Here is a 24998-nt window from a genome sequence, read left to right as displayed (position 1 = left end):
ATAGTGCAAATTTCAGGTTAAAGTTTTTGGCTTCAGGTTAAAGTTTTTGGTCAAGGTAGTTTTTGATGAAGTTGAAGTCCAATCAACTTGAAACTTAGTATACATGTGCCCTATGATATGATCTTTCTAATTTAAATGCCAAATTAGAGTTTTGACCCCAATTTTACGGTTCACTGAACATAGAAAATGATAGTGCAAATTTCAGGTTAAAGTTTTTGGTCAAGGTAGTTTTTGATAAAGTAGAAGTCCAATCAACTTGAAACTTAGTATACATGTTCCCTTTGATAAGATCATTCTAATTTTAATGCCAAATTAGAGAATTTATTCCAATTTCACAGTCCTTTAAACATAGAAAATGATAGTGCGAGTGGGGCATCCGTGTACTGTGGACACATTCTTGTTTATGTATATCCTTATTTGTCAAAACAAATTTCCCAAATTAAGTTAAGAGGGGGATAAGGGGGTCAGTGTAAAAACTATATGAATTAAGTCCTACATCATGTACATTGAACTTTTGATGTTTTATCCATAATATTGACCATTGGTATTAGGTGTAAAATGGTAAATGAGGCATATAATTGTACTAATTAGATATAAGAAAATGTTGTAGGAGTGCCAAAGAGACAACTCTCCACATCCAAGTCATTATGCGTTTACTTTTCTACATTGGCTAGAGGTATAGGGGGAGAGTTGAGATCTCATAAACATGTTTAACACCGCCACATATTTGCGCCTGTCCAAAGTCAGGAGCTTCTAGCCATTGTTAGTCTTGTATGATTTTAATTTAGTTTCCTGTGTATAATTTGGAGTTTAGTATATATATATGACGTCCATTATCACTGAACTAGTATAGATATTTGTTTAGGGGCCAGCTGAAGGACGCCTCCAGCTGCGGAAGTTTCTCGCTGTATTGAAGACCTATTGGTGACCTTCTGCTGTTGTCTGTTCTATGGTCCATTGGTCAGGTTGTTGTCTCTTTGACACATTCCCCATTACCATTCTCAATTTCATGTATAAATTGAATATTCAGTACACAGTGTATGTATGGTGTATTATACAGTATATTAATGTATTATATTAGCCAATGAAGCAACTACTATTTACCTGAGTTCAAATAAGTGGATTAAATCAATAACAGGTCACTGTACAGTGTTCAACAGTGAAAAACCCACATACCATAAAGTCTGCTATAAGTGGCTCTGACATGAAAAGTGTTCAGCAATTTAAACCAGAAAACTTACACCCAATGCAAGTTTATAACAAAACAACGTATGAAAAACAAATATGAAAGACATGAACCCACAACAACTACTGAACTGCAGGCACTAGTTAGACTTGACAGGCATGTAAAGACTGTGACAAGGTTGAACATGCTTGTGAGCGCTCAACCCTCCCCTTTACATTGAAAGATTGAAAATGGTCTTTCCAGTCATGTCAGTGCTTTAGAATGAAATTCAAAACAGTGTGGCTGTGGCCATTGATTGACACATTAAATTCATCCATTGACTGGGACAATTTACGTGAACGTTTGTATGTAACGACCACTGCTCACTGTGTACATTTTAAAGACACTTTAACTATGGGGTCACCAAAGGTTTTCAACACCTTAATAAAGTAATTCGAAAAATTAATCAGAAATAACACGATGTTTTGATTTATATCAATTATATAAATCAAAACATAAAAGTGATTCCTGATTAATTTTTCGACTTATTTTATAATTAAAGGCGTTAAGAAACCTTTGGTGACCCCACAGTTTAAATGTCTATCGTAGGTACGTCGTGAACAGTGGTCGTTACAGACAAACGTTCACGTAAATTGTCCCAGTCAATGGATGAATTTAATGTGTCAATCAATGGCCACAGCCACACTGTTTTGAATTTCATTCTAATAACTTATGAACCTTTCAACCAAAGCTTTTCAAATTTTAATATGTTGCTACTGATGACAAAATAGAGGTCAAATGTCAAAATCCAGTGTGCTGTTGCTATGACAGCCTCTTGTTAATTAACTCAATTTGAGAGAATTTGAATTCATGTATAGGAACCCTATAAAATATTGACACCATATGTTTGTGGCATAACATCGTGGCCACGAGTTAAACTTTTATTTCTGTTTAGTATTAAATTTATATTAAGATCCATTTTGTTACATCTTGTGATCAATTTTATTTGGCAATCGCCAATGGCAGTCAGCAGGGTTAAAGAACATCAGTTGTTCGACCTGTTAGTCAAATGCGTTTTGTTTAAATATACTTTTTCACCTTTTTGGTCTTTTGGAAAATGTTGTTTGTGCTGTTTTTAGACCCTTCTACAACGAAATTTGTTTACATGCACACGTATAAAAATTGCGGTTTTTATCCAACATAATCATAAGTTTGAACGTAGTTTTCAATTTAGACTCGTATAATACATTTGTTGAAGATACCAATTTAAATTGCTTAATTTTTTGAGGGATGTATAAGTACCTAGCCACATTCTTCTAGTTATACTTAGTAAAAAAATATTCTTACATTTTTACGGCCGTTTGTTCACGATGTTTAAATATTCAGACTCTGTTGTAACTACTTTACTCTCAATTTCAAATATTTAGATCGTTCAGTGCTGTCTATTTGGTAATTTTACAGACGTTATCATGCGTATACATGTTATATCATCATAATTGTCGTTCCCGATACAGTTTTAGAATTGTGCTAGTTCACATCGCACATTATTATTTGTATTTAAAGCATATATATGAGCTCTCTGTTGTAATAAACCATATAACCTATGTCATGTTAACATTTTTTTAGAATGGTGCAAGCGTCTTTACTGATGTTCGGTTTGACTTTTTTTATTGTATAAAATTCAAGATTTAGTAAAAGTTTAATCTAACGAGACTCAAAGATGATTCATTTCACATCAGAATCTGACTGACGAAGGATATCTGTTATCCGAAATATTTATAAATAATTACATTTATAGTTACCTTTTTTTGTATTTGGAGTTGTTGTGTACACTTTTTTAGGCGTTTATATAATTTATTTATTGTGTACATGTATCGTTACTCGTAACGATCCAGCGCCCTCGTGGGGAAAATCGTTGACTACTATACAGACGTTTTATATATATATACATGATATATATATAGTAATTTTCTTATTAATTTGTAAAACATTTATATGATCCAATAATAAATTACAGAGATGGATAGAAATCTCAACAAGGAAAAAAAAGAAGCAGCCAAGGTGTGAACTATGTCATTATCAGTTCCATAGACATAAAACATTTAAGGTGAGTGTACAGTAGGATTATGTCATTATCAGTTCCATAGACATAAAACATTTAAGGTGAGTGTACAGTAGGATTATGTCATTATCAGTTCCACAGACATAAAACATTTAAGGTGAGTGTACAGTAGGATTATGTCATTATCAGTTCCACAGACATAAAACATTTAAGGTGAGTGTACAGTAGGATTATGTCATTATCAGTTCCACAGACATAAAACATTTAAGGTGAGTGTACAGTAGGATTATGTCATTATCAGTTCCACAGACATAAAACATTTAAGGTGAGTGTACAGTAGGATTATGTCATTATCAGTTCCACAGACATAAAACATTTAAGGTGAGTGTACAGTAGGATTATGTCATTATCAGTTCCACAGACATAAAACATTTAAGGTGAGTGTACAGTAGGATTATGTCATTATCAGTTCCATAGACATAAAACATTTAAGGTGAGTGTGCAGTAGGATTATGTCATTATCAGTTCCATAGACATAAAACATTTAAGGTGAGTGTACAGTAGGATTATGTCATTATCAGTTCCACAGACATAAAACATTTAAGGTGAGTGTACAGTAGGATTATGTCATTATCAGTTCCACAGACATAAAACATTTAAGGTGAGTGTACAGTAGGATTATGTCATTATCAGTTCCATAGACATAAAACATTTAAGGTGAGTGTACGGTAGGATTATGTCATTATCAGTTCCATAGACATAAAACATTTAAGGTGAGTGTACAGTAGGATTATGTCATTATCAGTTCCACAGACATAAAACATTTAAGGTGAGTGTACAGTAGGATTATGTCATTATCAGTTCCACAGACATAAAACATTTAAGGTGAGTGTACAGTAAGATTATGTCATTATCAGTTCCATAGACATAAAACATTTAAGGTGAGTGTACAGTAGGATTATGTCATTATCAGTTCCATAGACATAAAACATTTAAGGTGAGTGTACAGTAGGATTATGTCATTATCAGTTCCATAGACATAAAACATTTAAGGTGAGTGAACAGTAGGATTATGTCATTATCAGTTCCATAGACATAAAACATTTAAGGTGAGTGTACAGTACGATTATGTCATTATCAGTTCCATAGACATAAAACATTTAAGGTGAGTGTGCAGTAGGATTATGTCATTATCAGTTCCATAGACATAAAACATTTAAGGTGAGTGTACAGTAGGATTATGTCATTATCAGTTCCATAGACATAAAACATTTAAGGTGAGTGAACAGTAGGATTATGTCATTATCAGTTCCATAGACATAAAACATTTAAGGTGAGTGTGCAGTAGGATTATGTCATTATCAGTTCCATAGACATAAAACATTTAAGGTGAGTGTGCAGTAGGATTATGTCATTATCAGTTCCATAGACATAAAACATTTAAGGTGAGTGTGCAGTAGGATTATGTCATTATCAGTTCCATAGACATAAAACATTTAAGGTGAGTGTGCAGTAGGATTATGTCATTATCAGTTCCATAGACATAAAACATTTAAGGTGAGTGTGCAGTAGGATTATGTCATTATCAGTTCCACAGACATAAAACATTTAAGGTAAGTGTACAGTAGGATTATGTCATTATCAGTTCCATAGACATAAAACATTTAAGGTGAGTGAACAGTAGGATTATGTCATTATCAGTTCCATAGACATAAAACATTTAAGGTGAGTGTGCAGTAGGACTATGTCATTATCAGTTCCATAGACATAAAACATTTAAGGTGAGTGTACAGTAGGATTATGTCATTATCAGTTCCATAGACATAAAACATTTAAGGTGAGTGAACAGTAGGATTATGTCATTATCAGTTCCATAGACATAAAACATTTAAGGTGAGTGTACAGTAGGATTATGTCATTATCAGTTCCATAGACATAAAACATATAAGGTGAGTGTACAGTAGGATTATGTCATTATCAGTTCCATAGACATAAAACATATAAGGTGAGTGTACAGTAGGATTATGTCATTATCAGTTCCATAGACATAAAACATTTAAGGTGAGTGTACAGTAGGATTATGTCATTATCAGTTCCATAGACATAAAACATTTAAGGTGAGTGTACAGTAGGATTATGTTATTATCAGTTCCATAGACATAAAACATTTAAGGTGAGTGAACAGTAGGATTATGTCATTATCAGTTCCATAGACATAAAACATTTAAGGTGAGTGTACAGTGGATTATGTCATTATCAGTTCCACAGACATAAAACATTTAAGGTGAGTGTACAGTAGGATTATGTCATTATCAGTTCCATAGACATAAAACATTTAAGGTAAGTGTACAGTAGGATTATGTCATTATCAGTTCTATAGACATAAAACATTTAAGGTGAGTGTACAGTAGGATTATGTCATTATCAGTACCATAGACATAAAACATTTAAGGTGAGTGTACAGTAGGATTATGTCATTATCAGTTCCATAGACATAAAACATTTAAGGTGAGTGTACAGTAGGATTATGTTATTATCAGTTCCATAGACATAAAACATTTAAGGTGAGTGAACAGTAGGATTATGTCATTATCAGTTCCACAGACATAAAACATTTAAGGTGAGTGTACAGTAGGATTATGTCATTATCAGTTCCATAGACATAAAACATTTAAGGTGAGTGTACAGTAGGATTATGTCATTATCAGTTCTATAGACATAAAACATTTAAGGTAAGTGTGCAGTAGGATTATGTCATTATCAGTTCCATAGACATAAAACATTTAAGGTGAGTGTACAGTAGGATTATGTCATTATCAGTTCCATAGACATAAAACATTTAAGGTGAGTGTACAGTAGGATTATGTCATTATCAGTTCCATAGACATAAAACATTTAAGGTGAGTGTACAGTAGGATTATGTCATTATCAGTTCCATAGACATAAAACATTTAAGGTGAGTGTACAGTAGGATTATGTCATTATCAGTTCCATAGACATAAAACATTTAAGGTGAGTGTACAGTAGGATTATGTCATTATCAGTTCCACAGACATAAAACATTTAAGGTGAGTGTACAGTAGGATTATGTCATCAGTTCTATAGACATAAAACATTTAAGGTGAGTGTGCAGTAGGATTATGTCATTATCAGTTCCATAGACATAAAACATTTAAGGTGAGTGTACAGTAGGATTATGTCATTATCAGTTCCATAGACATAAAACATTTAAGGTGAGTGTACAGTAGGATTATGTCATTATCAGTCCCATAGACATAAAACATTTAAGGTGAGTGTACAGTAGGATTATGTTATTATCAGTTCCATAGACATAAAACATTTAAGGTGAGTGTACAGTAGGATTATGTCATTATCAGTTCCACAGACATAAAACATTTAAGGTGAGTGTACAGTAGGATTATGTCATTATCAGTTCCACAGACATAAAACATTTAAGATGAGTGTACAGTATGATTATGTCATTATCAGTTCCATAGACATAAAACATTTAAGATGAGTGTACAGTATGATTATGTCATTATCAGTTCCATAGACATAAAACATTTAAGATGAGTGTACAGTATGATTATGTCATTATCAGTTCCATAGACATAAAACATTTAAGGTGAGTGTACAGTAGGATTATGTCATTATCAGTTCCATAGACATAAAACATTTAAGGTGAGTGTACAGTATGATTATGTCATTATCAGTTCCACAGACATAAAACATTTAAGGTGAGTGTACAGTAGGATTATGTCATTATCAGTTCCATAGACATAAAACATTTAAGGTGAGTGTGCAGTAGGATTATGTCATTATCAGTTCTATAGACATAAAACATTTAAGGTGAGTGTACAGTAGGATTATGTCATTATCAGTTCCACAGACATAAAACATTTAAGGTGAGTGTACAGTAGGATTATGTCATTATCAGTTCCATAGACATAAAACATTTAAGGTGAGTGTACAGTAGGATTATGTCATTATCAGTTCCATAGACATAAAACATTTAAGGTAAATGTACAGTATGATTATGTCATTATCAGTTCCACAGACATAAAACATTTAAGGTGAGTGTACAGTATGATTATGTCATTATCAGTTCCACAGACATAAAACATTTAAGGTGAGTGTACAGTAGGATTATGTCATTATCAGTTCCATAGACATAAAACATTTAAGGTGAGTGTGCAGTAGGATTATGTCATTATCAGTTCCATAGACATAAAACATTTAAGATGAGTGTACAGTATGATTATGTCATTATCAGTTCCACAGACATAAAACATTTAAGGTGAGTGTACAGTAGGATTATGTCATTATCAGTTCCATAGACATAAAACATTTAAGGTGAGTGTACAGTAGGATTATGTCATTATCAGTTCCACAGACATAAAACATTTAAGGTGAGTGTACAGTAGGATTATGTCATTATCAGTTCCATAGACATAAAACATTTAAGGTGAGTGTACAGTAGGATTATGTCATTATCAGTTCCATAGACATAAAACATTTAAGGTGAGTGTACAGTAGGATTATGTCATTATCAGTTCCATAGACATAAAACATTTAAGGTGAGTGTACAGTAGGATTATGTCATTATCAGTTCCATAGACATAAAACATTTAAGGTGAGTGTACAGTAGGATTATGTCATTATCAGTTCCATAGACATAAAACATTTAAGGTGAGTGTACAGTAGGATTATGTCATTATCAGTTCCATAGACATAAAACATTTAAGGTGAGTGTACAGTAGGATTATGTCATTATCAGTTCCATAGACATAAAACATTTAAGATGAGTGTACAGTAGGATTATGTCATTATCAGTTCCATAGACATAAAACATTTAAGGTGAGTGTACAGTAGGATTATGTCATTATCAGTTCCACAGACATAAAACATTTAAGGTGAGTGTACAGTAGGATTATGTTATTATCAGTTCCATAGACATAAAACATTTAAGGTGAGTGTACAGTAGGATTATGTCATTATCAGTTCCATAGACATAAAACATTTAAGGTGAGTGTACAGTAGGATTATGTCATTATCAGTTCCATAGACATAAAACATTTAAGGTAAATGTACAGTATGATTATGTCATTATCAGTTCCACAGACATAAAACATTTAAGGTGAGTGTGCAGTAGGATTATGTCATTATCAGTTCCATAGACATAAAACATTTAAGGTGAGTGTACAGTAGGATTATGTCATTATCAGTTCCACAGACATAAAACATTTAAGGTAAGTGTACAGTAGGATTATGTCATTATCAGTTCCATAGACATAAAACATTTAAGGTGAGTGTACAGTAGGATTATGTCATTATCAGTTCCATAGACATAAAACATTTAAGGTGAGTGTACAGTAGGATTATGTCATTATCAGTTCCATAGACATAAAACATTTAAGGTGAGTGTACAGTAGGATTATGTCATTATCAGTTCCACAGACATAAAACATTTAAGGTGAGTGTACAGTAGGATTATGTCATTATCAGTTCCATGGACATAAAACATTTAAGGTGAGTGTACAGTAGGATTATGTCATTATCAGTTCCATACACATAAAACATTTAAGGTGAGTGTACAGTAGGATTATGTCATTATCAGTTCCATAGACATAAAACATTTAAGGTGAGTGTACAGTAGGATTATGTCATTATCAGTTCCACAGACATAAAACATTTAAGGTGAGTGTACAGTAGGATTATGTCATTATCAGTTCCATAGACATAAAACATTTAAGGTGAGTGTACAGTAGGATTATGTCATTATCAGTTCCATAGACATAAAACATTTAAGGTGAGTGTACAGTAGGATTATGTCATTATCAGTTCCATAGATATAAAACATTTAAGGTGAGTGTACAGTAGGATTATGTCATTATCAGTTCCATGGACATAAAACATTTAAGGTGAGTGAACAGTAGGATTATGTCATTATCAGTTCCATAGACATAAAACATTTAAGGTGAGTGTACAGTAGGATTATGTCATTATCAGTTCCATAGACATAAAACATTTAAGGTGAGTGTACAGTAGGATTATGTCATTATCAGTTCCATAGACATAAAACATTTAAGGTGAGTGAACAGTAGGATTATGTCATTATCAGTTCCATAGACATAAAACATTTAAGGTGAGTGTACAGTAGGATTATGTCATTATCAGTTCCATAGACATAAAACATTTAAGGTGAGTGAACAGTAGGATTATGTCATTATCAGTTCTATAGACATAAAACATTTAAGGTGAGTGTACAGTAGGATTATGTCATTATCAGTTCCATAGACATAAAACATTTAAGGTGAGTGTACAGTAGGATTATGTCATTATCAGTTCCACAGACATAAAACATTTAAGGTGAGTGTACAGTAGGATTATGTCATTATCAGTTCTATAGACATAAAACATTTAAGGTGAGTGTACAGTAGGACTATGTCATTATCAGTTCCACAGACATAAAACATTTAAGGTGAGTGTGCAGTAGGATTATGTCATTATCAGTTCCATAGACATAAAACATTTAAGGTGAGTGAACAGTAGGATTATGTCATTATCAGTTCCATAGACATAAAACATTTAAGGTGAGTGTACAGTAGGATTATGTCATTATCAGTTCTATAGACATAAAACATTTAAGGTGAGTGTACAGTAGGATTATGTCATTATCAGTTCTATAGACATAAAACATTTAAGGTGAGTGTACAGTAGGATTATGTCATTATCAGTTCCACAGACATAAAACATTTAAAGTGAGTGTACAGTAGGATTATGTCATTATCAGTTCCATAGACATAAAACATTTAAGGTGAGTGTACAGTAGGATTATGTCATTATCAGTTCCACAGACATAAAACATTTAAGGTGAGTGTACAGTAGGATTATGTCATTATCAGTTCCACAGACATAAAACATTTAAGGTGAGTGTACAGTAGGATTATGTCATTATCAGTTCCATAGACATACAACATTTAAGGTGAGTGTACAGTATGATTATGTCATTATCAGTTCCATAGACATAAAACATTTAAGGTAAGTGTACAGTAGGATTATGTCATTATCAGTTCCACAGACATAAAACATTTAAGGTGAGTGTACAGTAGGATTATGTCATTATCAGTTCCATAGACATAAAACATTTAAGGTGAGTGTACAGTATGATTATGTCATTATCAGTTCTATAGACATAAAACATTTAAGGTGAGTGTACAGTAGGATTATGTCATTATCAGTTCCACAGAAATAAAACATTTAAGGTGAGTGAACAGTAGGATTATGTCATTATCAGTTCCACAGACATAAAACATTTAAGGTGAGTGTACAGTAGGATTATGTCATTATCAGTTCCATAGACATAAAACATTTAAGGTGAGTGTGCAGTAGGATTATGTCATTATCAGTTCCACAGACATAAAACATTTAAGGTGAGTGTACAGTAGGATTATGTCATTATCAGTTCCATAGACATAAAACATTTAAGGTGAGTGTGCAGTAGGATTATGTCATTATCAGTTCCATAGACATAAAACATTTAAAGTGAGTGTACAGTAGGATTATGTCATTATCAGTTCCATAGACATAAAACATTTAAGGTGATTGTACAGTAGGATTATGTCATCAGTTCCATAGACATAAAACATTTAAGGTGAGTGTACAGTAGGATTATGTCATTATCAGTTCCATAGACATAAAACATTTAAGGTGAGTGTACAGTAGGATTATGTCATTATCAGTTCCATAGACATAAAACATTTAAGGTGAGTGTACAGTAAGATTATGTCATTATCAGTTCCATAGACATAAAACATTTAAGGTGAGTGTACAGTAGGATTATGTCATTATCAGTTCCACAGACATAAAACATTTAAGGTGAGTGTACAGTAGGATTATGTCATTATCAGTTCCATAGACATAAAACATTTAAGGTGAGTGTACAGTAGGATTATGTCATTATCAGTTCCATAGACATAAAACATTTAAGGTGAGTGTGCAGTAGGATTATGTCATTATCAGTTCTATAGACATAAAACATTTAAGGTGAGTGTACAGTAGGACTATGTCATTATCAGTTCCACAGACATAAAACATTTAAGGTGAGTGTACAGTAAGATTATGTCATTATCAGTTCCATAGACATAAAACATTTAAGGTGAGTGTACAGTAGGATTATGTCATTATCAGTTCCACAGACATAAAACATTTAAGGTGAGTGTACAGTAGGATTATGTCATTATCAGTTCCATAGACATAAAACATTTAAGGTGAGTGTACAGTAGGATTATGTCATTATCAGTTCCACAGACATAAAACATTTAAGGTGAGTGTACAGTAGGATTATGTCATTATCAGTTCCATAGACATAAAACATTTAAGGTGAGTGTACAGTAGGATTATGTCATTATCAGTTCCACAGACATAAAACATTTAAGGTGAGTGTACAGTAGGATTATGTCATTATCAGTTCCATAGACATAAAACATTTAAGGTGAGTGTGCAGTAGGATTATGTCATTATCAGTTCCATAGACATAAAACATTTAAGGTGAGTGTACAGTAGGATTATGTCATTAGGTCCGAGTACACAGTTATTTCGTAGTGCATTTCTTTTAGACAATGAATGAAAATTAAAAAAATCCCACCTGCGCTTTCTCAATAATATTTTTACAGTGTGTTGTACTACTTTTGGGACAAATTATATCAAAATTATAGAAAACTTCATCAGCTCTAACTCAAAATATGGACAATTTTATGTTAAGGGGGTCTTGAAATCTTTTGACAGCTTCTGAAGTACTAATTTTTGACCTTTTTCAGCTGGACCTAATCACTACTTTACATTAATATTTATGACCCAATTTTTTTTACAATGTCATTTCAACCCCCAACTTGCTATATGAGGCATAAAACATGGAGAAATAAATTTGGAAGGGGTATAACAAAAATTGGCAAGTAACACACTGTCCACACTAAGGACTATATTCGTGGACAACGAAAATCAAAGGACGATAACTGTGTACTCGGACCTAATAGGATAGAAAAAGTTGACCAATCTTAATAAAACTTGGTATGACTAAAGCTTAATATATTATAAGACTGCTTACAAAGTTTCATAGCAATAGGATATATATTATAGACAATATGATTAATTCTATATTCAACTTTGCGTGTTAAATTTAGACGTTAAAATTGAGAAATTTCAACTATCAACATTTGGGGCTTTTAAAATTTAAATATTGCAAAAAAATACTTTTAAAATGCCTTAATATATAATATATCATGTATTTAAAGCAATAGAGTACTCATTTGATATATCAGACTTAGCATAATTATTCAAAAGTCAAATTTATATGAGCCTGTGCCTAAAAATGGAGGTTTTCCAATGAAGGGGGGCCTTACATAAAGATGTAATATTTTCCAGCAATTTTAAATTTGTGAAGCTTTTTGATTATAAATAATCCTTACATATGTATTTAATGTACTTTAAATGGAAAGAAAACTTACAAATAACATATCATATTAGTTTAAAAGGGTCTTAGGCCAAGTAAGACTAAAATTAATTTAGGGTCAATTTAGGCCGTAGCACATATTTACATTTAAAAATGCATATTGAAAGCTATAAGAAATAAAAATTTGTGTCTTTTCTATCATTTCTATACTCAGGTGACATGATACAATAAATCTGAGCACAAAAAGGCTCTTACATTCAACATTTTTACCAGACAGTATGGTCTGATACAATGATTTTTCACTTTTTAGTGAAAAACTTGCATGCAATTTTAGTCTCAACAGGCTTATATTTGAACCACATGCTATCCTACAGAAGTAAAGAAAGATATTATGTGAAATGAAACAGGTACAAAAGACATTGTTAAGTGCTTTTTATACAAATTTAGTGAGGGCTTTATTATGGACTTCAACTTGTATGTGCCATGCTCCTCACATTTAACTTGATCCAAACAGGGCGTTAGACGAGGGTCATTTATACAACACATTTTGCTCATATTGTCTGAGATAATCTTCTTTTCTGTAGATTCAGAGTTCACAAATGAGTAATAAAACTGGATTAAAGCATAGAAACACAAAAATTGACACATGAAAACATGTCAGATAGAAAGTCAAAATGCCACTTATGCATCAACATTGAAAAAGCTATGAAATGCTTAGTTTGACCATATAATGCCAAAATTGGTCATTTTTGCAGAAATTCTATCAAATAAAAGTTTAAATCCTTTAGTTTTATGCTATTTGACAAATTGACACCATCAAATCATCCAGGGAAGTTGCCAAAGTACAGATTCTATATTTCCTGATTTCACCTCTTAGGTCCGAGTACACAGTTATTTCGTAGTGCATTTCTTTTAGACAATGAATGAAAATTAAAAAAATCCCACCTGCGCTTTCTCAATAATATTTTTACAGTGTGTTGTACTACTTTTGGGACAAATTATATCAAAATTATAGAAAACTTCATCAGCTCTAACTCAAAATATGGACAATTTTATGTTAAGGGGGTCTTGAAATCTTTTGACAGCTTCTGAAGTACTAATTTTTGACCTTTTTCAGCTGGACCTAATCACTACTTTACATTAATATTTATGACCCAATTTTTTTTACAATGTCATTTCAACCACCAACTTGCTATATGAGGCATAAAACATGGAGAAATAAATTTGGAAGGGGTATAACAAAAATTGGCAAGTAACACACTGTCCACACTAAGGACTATATTCGTGGACAACGAAAATCAAAGGACGATAACTGTGTACTCGGACCATTATCAGTTCCATAGACATAAAACATTTAAGGTGAGTGTACAGTAGGATTATGTCATTATCAGTTCCATAGACATAAAACATTTAAGGTGAGTGTACAGTAGGATTATGTCATTATCAGTTCCACAGACATAAAACATTTAAGGTGAGTGTACAGTAGGATTATGTCATTATCAGTTCCATAGACATAAAACATTTAAGGTGAGTGTACAGTATGATTATGTCATTATCAGTTCCATAGACATAAAACATTTAAGGTGAGTGTACAGTAGGATTATGTCATTATCAGTTCCATAGACATAAAACATTTAAGGTGAGTGTACAGTAGGATTATGTCATTATCAGTTCCATAGACATAAAACATTTAAGGTGAGTGTACAGTAGGATTGTGTCATTATCAGTTCCACAGACATAAAACATTTAAGGTGAGTGTACAGTAGGATTATGTCATTATCAGTTCCATAGACATAAAACATTTAAGGTGAGTGTACAGTAGGATTATGTCATTATCAGTTCTATAGACATAAAACATTTAAGGTGAGTGTACAGTAGGATTATGTCATTATCAGTTCCATAGACATAAAACATTTAAGGTGAGTGTACAGTAGGATTATGTCATTATCAGTTCCATAGACATAAAACATTTAAGGTGAGTGTACAGTAGGATTATGTCATTATCAGTTCCATAGACATAAAACATTTAAGGTGAGTGTACAGTAGGATTATGTCATTATCAGTTCCATAGACATAAAACATTTAAGGTGAGTGTACAGTAGGATTATGTCATTATCAGTTCCATAGACATAAAACATTTAAGGTGAGTGTACAGTAGGATTATGTCATTATCAGTTCCATAGACATAAAACATTTAAGGTGAGTGTACAGTAGGATTATGTCATTATCAGTTCCATAGACATAAAACATTTAAGGTGAGTGTACAGTAGGATTATGTCATTATCAGTTCCATAGACATAAAACATTTAAGGTGAGTGTACAGTAGGATTATGTCATTATCAGTTCTATAGACATAAAACATTTAAGATGAGTGTACAGTAGGATTATGTCATTATCAGTTCCACAGACATAAAACATTTAAGGTGAGTGTACAGTAAGATTATGTCATTATCAGTTCCATAGACATAAAACATTTAAGGTGAGTGTACAGTAGGATTATGTCATTATCAGTTCCATAGACATAAAACATTTAAGATGAGTGTACAGTATGATTATGTCATTATCAGTTCCATAGACATAAAACATTTAAGGTGAGTGTACAGTATGATTATGTCATTATCAGTTCCACAGACATAAAACATTTTAGGTGAGTGTGCAGTATGATTATGTCATTATCAGTTCCATAGACATAAAACATTTAAGGTGAGTGTACAGTAGGATTATGTCATTATCAGTTCCATAGACATAAAACATTTAAGGTGAGTGTACAGTATGATTATGTCATTATCAGTTCTATAGACATAAAACATTTAAGGTGAGTGTACAGTAGGATTATGTCATTATCAGTTCCACAGAAATAAAACATTTAAGGTGAGTGAACAGTAGGATTATGTCATTATCAGTTCCACAGACATAAAACATTTAAGGTGAGTGTACAGTAGGATTATGTCATTATCAGTTCCATAGACATAAAACATTTAAGGTGAGTGTGCAGTAGGATTATGTCATTATCAGTTCCACAGACATAAAACATTTAAGGTGAGTGTACAGTAGGATTATGTCATTATCAGTTCCATAGACATAAAACATTTAAGGTGAGTGTGCAGTAGGATTATGTCATTATCAGTTCCATAGACATAAAACATTTAAAGTGAGTGTACAGTAGGATTATGTCATTATCAGTTCCATAGACATAAAACATTTAAGGTGATTGTACAGTAGGATTATGTCATCAGTTCCATAGACATAAAACATTTAAGGTGAGTGTACAGTAGGATTATGTCATTATCAGTTCCATAGACATAAAACATTTAAGGTGAGTGTACAGTAGGATTATGTCATTATCAGTTCCATAGACATAAAACATTTAAGGTGAGTGTACAGTAAGATTATGTCATTATCAGTTCCATAGACATAAAACATTTAAGGTGAGTGTACAGTAGGATTATGTCATTATCAGTTCCACAGACATAAAACATTTAAGGTGAGTGTACAGTAGGATTATGTCATTATCAGTTCCATAGACATAAAACATTTAAGGTGAGTGTACAGTAGGATTATGTCATTATCAGTTCCATAGACATAAAACATTTAAGGTGAGTGTGCAGTAGGATTATGTCATTATCAGTTCCATAGACATAAAACATTTAAGATGAGTGAACAGTAGGATTATGTCATTATCAGTTCCATAGACATAAAACATTTAAGGTGAGTGTACAGTAGGATTATGTCATTATCAGTTCCATAGACATAAAACATTTAAGGTGAGTGTACAGTAGGATTATGTCATTATCAGTTCTATAGACATAAAACATTTAAGGTGAGTGTACAGTAGGACTATGTCATTATCAGTTCCACAGACATAAAACATTTAAGGTGAGTGTACAGTAAGATTATGTCATTATCAGTTCCATAGACATAAAACATTTAAGGTGAGTGTACAGTAGGATTATGTCATTATCAGTTCCATAGACATAAAACATTTAAGGTGAGTGTACAGTAGGATTATGTCATTATCAGTTCCACAGACATAAAACATTTAAGGTGAGTGTACAGTAGGATTATGTCATTATCAGTTCCATAGACATAAAACATTTAAGGTGAGTGTACAGTAGGATTATGTCATTATCAGTTCCACAGACATAAAACATTTAAGGTGAGTGTACAGTAGGATTATGTCATTATCAGTTCCATAGACATAAAACATTTAAGGTGAGTGTGCAGTAGGATTATGTCATTATCAGTTCCATAGACATAAAACATTTAAGGTGAGTGTACAGTAGGATTATGTCATTATCAGTTCCATAGACATAAAACATTTAAGGTGAGTGTACAGTAGGATTATGTCATTATCAGTTCCATAGACATAAAACATTTAAGGTGAGTGTACAGTAGGATTATGTCATTATCAGTTCCATAGACATAAAACATTTAAGGTGAGTGTACAGTAGGATTATGTCATTATCAGTTCTATAGACATAAAACATTTAAGATGAGTGTACAGTAGGATTATGTCATTATCAGTTCCACAGACATAAAACATTTAAGGTGAGTGTACAGTAAGATTATGTCATTATCAGTTCCATAGACATAAAACATTTAAGGTGAGTGTACAGTAGGATTATGTCATTATCAGTTCCATAGACATAAAACATTTAAGATGAGTGTACAGTATGATTATGTCATTATCAGTTCCATAGACATAAAACATTTAAGGTGAGTGTACAGTATGATTATGTCATTATCAGTTCCACAGACATAAAACATTTTAGGTGAGTGTGCAGTATGATTATGTCATTATCAGTTCCATAGACATAAAACATTTAAGGTGAGTGTACAGTAGGATTATGTCATTATCAGTTCCATAGACATAAAACATTTAAGGTGAGTGTACAGTAGGATTATGTCATTATCAGTTCCACAGACATAAAACATTTAAGGTGAGTAAAATGTACAGTATGATTATGTCATTATTAAGGTGAGCTTGGAAGCAGAGTGTAAACTATGTCATCATGTCTACCTCAGTCATCTGACCGTTGACTTAATATTTGTTTTGCCTTGACAGAGTCGAGGAAACGAAATATAGGTATGCTGTTTATGGTGTCTCCATTGGTGTCAACAATGTATTAGTTTGTTATATGGTCTCTATATGTGGACCCACTTGTTGAGGATTGCGGGAATGTAAAGCAATACTATTTGTTCTGTCGCCACTAAGGGAGCTACCATTTGATTTTTATGGGGGGGGCTAGGACGAAATTTGAAAAAAATAGGCAGGACAGGAGTTTTGAGTAAAAAAAAACGCAGGATGAGACACTTGCAAAAACAAAAAGTCAGGACGACAATTTAGGTAAAAAAAGTCAGGATAAACTAAAAAAAAAAGGCAGGACCAAACAGAGTGAAAAATAAAAAGGCAGGACAGAGATTACAGCTAAAAAAAATGCTGGACAAAATTTTTCATCCTAGCCCCCCCCCCCCCCCCCCCCCCCCCTAAAAATCAAATGGTAGCTCCCTAACTGCATGTATATGACATCACATATTTGTAGAATATTGTAACAAGGTTTATACTTATACTTGAAAGAATATTGAACTGAACAGTAGTATTTTCTAGAGATCATGCAACCTAGTCTTATCACAATGCCAAGTATAAATGCTTGATTCTGTAGCGTTTTGCACCATACACAACGTATTATGTAATTGTCGAACAAATAAGTGGCTCCATCCTCAAAATTTTCAGTCAACCTCCATTTTCCCCCCTTTTTCTACGTCTCGTAATGATCAATCAAATCATATTTCCCACCTGAATTAAATGTAATAAACACATTGAGATAACAAGAAACCATTTAACTAATCTTCGTTGTCAGTTTCGCCATAGAAATGCTGAAGTATTTACAGCTTCGTTTCCTATTCCGCCATTTGCATTTGTTAAAATATTTGTTTTTATTTTCCTTCTACTGCATGATTTTACGTTAAAAATTGCCCGGAGTTTAAGTTCAAATGAGACCTTGTATATATCCTTGATTCATCCGAAGAAAAATTAGAGAGGACGGGAACGAAAACCGAATGGTTTAAGAGTCCTGATGAAAAATCCATTGTCATCGAAAAGCAGTGGTTGTGGGCGGACGTCATTGTGGCGTTGAAAGGGTTAAAACCAGAAATAAATGTCTACACATCATATTTCTATATATAGAAGTTTATTTTCTATTGCAGTTTAAGAACTGGAGGTTCCCAAGGGTGAACATTAGAGATAAATATCTACACATCATATTTCTATTTATAGAAGTTTATTTTCTATTGCAGTTTAAGAACTGGAGGTTCCCAAGGGTGAACAATAGGATTAAATTTCTACACATCATATTTCTATTTATAGAAGTTTATTTTCTATTGCAGTTTAAGAACTAGAGGTTCCCAAGGGTGAACAATAGGATTAAATGTCTACACATCATATTTCTATTTATAGAAGTTTATTTTCTATTGCAGTTTAAGAACTGGAGGTTCCCAAGGGTGAACAATAGAGATAAATGTCTACACATCATATTTCTATTTATAGAAGTTTATTTTCTATTGCAGTTTAAGAACTGGAGGTTCCCAAGGGTGAACAATAGGATTAAATGTCTACACATCATATTTCTATTTATAGAAGTTTATTTTCTATTGCAGTTTAAGAACTGGAGGTTCCCAAGGGTGAACAATAGAGATAAATGTCTACACATCATATTTCTATTCAATCTGGTTGTTATGATTGGATGTGCTGTGGCTACAATTATGTGCTTTCTATCTGATAAAGGACAGATAACAAAGTTCCCTAAAAACAAGGTAGAGTTAACGACAGAAGAGATCATCACATTAGGGTGTGGAGTGGCATTCTTTGTGGCCTTTTTCATTGCAATGACAGTGGAGATAAAAGCTAAACACACTGTGTATAAACTGTGTATGAGATTTATTATGCATAACACAGAATGGGCTGTGGACTCCTATGATCGTAACAAAGACCTAGATATCAATAAACCTCCCAAAGCACAGTATGTTTAATGTAGCTCTACAGATCATTATATATATTTTGTCAGAGTTATGTCCCCTGACTAGTGTATCCTTGATATTATCAATTTTGTACAAAGCAATCATCAAAATTATTTAGCTAGCTGTGTGAACCTATAAGATATGCATAGCTTACACATTAGTGATTATGTTTTGTGCAATAGGAAGCTTCTATAAGTTTTGTATTTCTGATTGTGGTGAAAGAAATGTATAAACTCAACTATGTATTCATAACTTTTACTCCAACTTCCCTATCTTCAGAAGAATAAAAACAAAGACCTATATTAAAGTATAATTTGAACTTGAAATATGATGTGCATGTGTTTCAAAAGTCCATAATATATTTCACTATGTTGTTCATCTAGATAATTATCAAATTAATTGAATTTTCAATTCTCTGTAGGCCAGTTCATTTGTAATGTTGATCGTTGATACACAACAACATGAATTAGGTCAGTAATTTAATTATACATCAAAAAGTGACCCACATTTACTTTGTCTGTGTGTCCTAATCTGACTGCATAAGTTTCTATGCTTCATAAAAAGTGATTTAGGATACATCTACTTCATCTTTAAATTACAACAAGTTTAATTATCATGATTATAAGAAATAATCTTTTGATTTTGTAATGAATACATAAATGTGAATAGACTAAATATAGTATGTAACCTTCATTCGTTAATAGACAACCCCAAAAAGTTTTTATTTTAATAGTATTTATTTCTATGTTAACCATGATTCAGGAGTATAAATGTATAACTAGTTTTTGCTCTTAAGTAGAAAGAACATTGACATTTTGTTCTGTGACTGGGTGTATGTAAATGTTGACTGTGACTTTCTGTCCTTCAGTCATGCAAAACATGTTAAAAGTTGGTTATGTTTGTGTATATACTGAAAGTGATTGTTAAATAAGAGTAGATTAAATATGTGTGCAAGATAAATGTGTCAATATATATATGTGCATGATGTGTATACTATATGTGTACATTAATGAAGTTATGTTTGTAACATGAATGATTTGTTTGAAGATGGCTATTAGTTTGTGTGTGATATTATGTGTTTCTAATATCACACTGTACATGTACTGATACCCAATAGGCTTTAGTTTGTGTGTGATATTATGTGTTTCTAATATCACACTGTACATGTACTGATACACAATAGGCTATTAGTTTGTGTGTGATATTATGTGTTTCTAATATCACACTGTACATGTACTGATACACAATAGGCTATTAGTTTGTGTGTGATATTATGTGTTTCTAATATGACACTGTACATGTACTGATACCCAATAGGCTTTAGTTTGTGTGTGATATTATGTGTTTCTAATATCACACTGTACATGTACTGATACCCAATAGGCTTTAGTTTGTGTGTGATATTATGTGTTTCTAATATCACACTGTACATGTACTGATACACAATAGGCTATTAGTTTGTGTGTGATATTATGTGTTTCTAATATCACACTGTACATGTACTGATACACAATAGGCTATTAGTTTGTGTGTGATATTATGTGTTTCTAATATCACACTGTACATGTACTGATACACAATAGGCTATTAGTTTGTGTGTGATATTATGTGTTTCTAATATGACACTGTACATGTACTGATACACAATAGGCTATTAGTTTGGTTAGTTTATAACATCCACTTCATGTGAACTCTGCTTGATAGTTTTTGTTGCCAATTATACCACTAGCTTGATTTCAACTCTCATTTATATAACTTGAATGGTTTGAAGAAGTTGCCAAAGACTTGTTTATTATTATATTAAAATTGAATGACTTGAGATGATATCAAGGAATAACCAATTCTCACTCGTTATGGAGCCTATAAATAAACATGATATTCATGTGCAGTAAATGTTGAATATTATAATTGGTGCTGTTTTGATGTATTACGACATGGTTTGTATGGTCTATTGTGTTAACTGTCATGGTTTGTATGGTCTATTGTGTTAACTGTCATGGTTTGTATGGTCTATTGTGTTAACTGTCATGGTTTGTATGGTCTATTGTGTTAACTGTCAAGGTTTGTATGGTCTATTGTGTTAACTGTCAAGGTTTGTATGGTCTATTGTGTTAACTGTCAAGGTTTGTATGGTCTATTGTGTTAACTGTCATGGTTTGTATGGTCTATTGTGTTAACTGTTGATTGAAAATGTAGAATGGATAACAGTTTGAAGTGTGTTTTATGTTAATATGGTTGAAAAATTTGTTCACATGAAGTAAAATATTAAGAAAATTGAATTTTTAAACTTTTAAAACAATAAAGAGCCACATTTATTATTGTTTTAAACAACCATTAGTGTAATAAAATATTTAAAATTGGAGAAAAAGTAAAAAACATTTATCATTAGCACCACTATTTGACCCATGAAATTGCAAAAAGTTATAATTTATTTTCTTTTAAATGTATGTTTATTTAAAATTAATGTGTAAATTAAAATATTTGACTCACATCAACATCTTTGTAAATATGGTAAAAGACCAAGCCCAGTATTCTAGGTAAAGCTATTGTTCGTATCTTACAATATATGATAAGCTGTTGCAGTTTTATTCATGCCAAGGCACCATGTTTTAGGCCATACATTGACCTATAATGGTTTACTTTTATAAATTGTTATTTGGATGGAGAGTTGTCTCATTGGCACTCACACCACATCTTCCTATATCTAAACAAAATATGTGAGATAACATTCAGAAATTGTCCTGGAATCTGACAACTAATTTGAAAGATCTTAGAAACTTTTTGATAAAAAAGGGTGGAACATGTGGCATCAGTATGCCTTCTCTATTTCTTTTAGATAAGTGCTAATTGTATATGATTATAAATTGTTAGACCCCTTTTACTTTAGAAATGTATTATAACTAAGGGTATTTGTATTATTATCTTACTTATCGTAATGGACTATACATGTATTTTGAATAGGCTATTTTGGTGCACTTTATACTAGAGATTAACCTTTACCTATATTGTGATACATCTGATATACAGTGTATATATCATCTCTTTTTAAAGTACAAACACTGTACATGTATAAAATAGGTTTTGTTTCTAAGGAAAAGGTACACGTTATATATGTAAAGAAAATAAAGTTTTTTATTTTCCTTTTGTATTTTTTCTTGTTTATTAAAAAAAAACATTTTGGTAATATCAAGCATGGACGTTGTTTGACATGAATTATATTAGTTGAAAATGAGACGTTAATTTGGTTAATACAAACTATTTGTATCACTTGATTTATTTATGATTTTTGATATTGTTGCTGTTCCAGCATTTATGAATGTCAGCTTTGGTTACTTACATATTTGCTACTGGAATAAGCAATCAATCAGTGATTTATACAAAAGCTATTTTTTTCAATGAATCTTAATTTAAGTTTTTACATAATGTATACATATGAAATAAAGAACAAGTTATTGAAAATTCAAATAAAAAAATTCTGAGAACATTTATAGAATAAAATATTTGAAATTGTCAGTTTAAAAAGTTGTATTTCAAGCACATATGTACTTGCCCAGCTTTATAGTGTATTCCTTATTGTTTATAGTAATATATTTAGATTTGTCATGTGATTGTAGATATGTATGTGTGTTATTTGTTGGGGTAGATTAAACTTTAGGTTCCTTTGAATCATTTTTATTAGAAAAGAGAAACAGTTCAAAAGGATTGATGAATACTGTAAATAAAATTTAAGATTCTTTCCTCTTGAGAAATAAGTAGCTGTAACAGAAATTATGAAACTCTCAAGGGAAATAATTCATGCTGAATATGCATAATGTAACCAGAAACTATTGGATATTATTTGCCATATTGCATTAGTTTGAAGTAGAACTACACAAATCTTTAATTTTTGTACCACTTACAATTTAAATAAACAGCTGTGTTTTACCCTTTGACAACAAGTGTATATTATTTATATATCATACAAGTGCTTGTGGATGCATATAGTTATAAAATATTAATGTTTTATTTTGTTATATAAACTTTTGTTTAGTGCTATTGTGTGGTTAAAACCTCAGCAACAAAGTTGATGAGGAAATGTGTTGTTTTAAACTTGTCTTAAAAGACGAACTTTGTTAAAATGTGTCAGGAGATGAATAGTTTATTCAAATAACTACAGGAGTGTATAATTCACTTGGAACTCTCCAAGATTTACACAGTAAAGGGAGTAATATATATAGTATATATGAAGTATAATAATTCACTTGGAACTCTCCAAAATTTACACAGTATAGGGAGTAATGAAGTATATATGAAGTATAATTCTCTTGGAACTCTCCAAGATTTACACAGTAAAGAGTAATAAAGTATATATGAAGTATAAAAGACGTATAAATGGCAAATTGTAGATAGAATTTCCTCCTGTTTATCTTATTTGTTTGTTTTTCATTAAATATATACATTGACATATGCCTTGTGTTATTTCATTCAGGTTTCCTACACATCTATATTACTGAAATATTGAGGTCTAATTGTTATTCAACATGAGTTAAACAAAAGAATAAAATAATTCAACTTTAAATGTAATTAATACAGGACGATGTTGATTAATATTTACAACATTCCAGGCCTTTTTGTTTTACACATAATGAATTTGACCACTAATTGACAAGTTTTTGGGTCATATCTGATACCAATACCATTAGCATATATGTCACATGTCGTTCTCAGTTGTATTTAGAAAACCAGGATGGGTTCAAACAAAATGAGCAGGCTGTTTCATTTTTCACATAATTATTGTCTAAAACAGAAAAATTTCTAAAGCAGAGAAACCTGCATATTATAATCAGCATGACTTTATCAGATGACAATTCGAAAACTAAAAATTCACAGAATAATGTTCATAATAGTTATCAAAGGGACCAGGCTTATAATTTAATATGCCAGACGCGCGTTTTGTCTACATAAGACTCATCGGTGACGCTCAGATCAAAATAGTTATAAAGCCTAAAAAAAGGTGAACGCTACCAGGCTTAAATTTTGGTTTTGCCATGTGTTTTTTTAGTCTACACTAGACTAAAGTGGCTCAAGTAGGATATACGGTACTCATTGGGCTTAAAACAGTAAGAAGACCAAATAAAAAGTGTAAGAGGAGGGATTTTATTATGTCAGTTATTTTCACGTATCTTTGTAAATATAACGGAATGTGACGAGACTGTTTAGCGCATTAAATTCCGGTTCAATCCACGATTTTCTACAATTGAAAATGCCTGTACCAAGTGAGGAAGATGACGGTGCTTGTCCATTTGTTTGATGTGTTTTGTTAT

General features: G+C 31.8%; 1 protein-coding gene across 1 annotated transcript in view; it reads left to right on the top strand.

Moving 5' to 3' along the window:
* Positions 1 to 24137, top strand: part of LOC139506121 (E3 ubiquitin-protein ligase MARCHF1-like) — a 42538-nt gene extending 18401 nt beyond the window's left edge. Inside the window, exons 3-4 of the mRNA XM_071295368.1 lie at positions 3183 to 3272; positions 19336 to 24137. Coding sequence (XP_071151469.1) covers positions 3183 to 3272; positions 19336 to 19707 — 462 coding nt within the window. The 3' untranslated portion in view covers positions 19708 to 24137. The remainder of the gene's footprint in view (positions 1 to 3182; positions 3273 to 19335) is intronic.
* The last annotated feature ends 861 nt before the right edge of the window (positions 24138 to 24998 follow it).

This window comes from Mytilus edulis, chromosome 1, assembly GCF_963676685.1.
Source record: "Mytilus edulis chromosome 1, xbMytEdul2.2, whole genome shotgun sequence".
NCBI lineage: Eukaryota > Metazoa > Mollusca > Bivalvia > Mytilida > Mytilidae > Mytilus > Mytilus edulis.
This window is presented reverse-complemented; position numbering and strand designations above follow the sequence as displayed.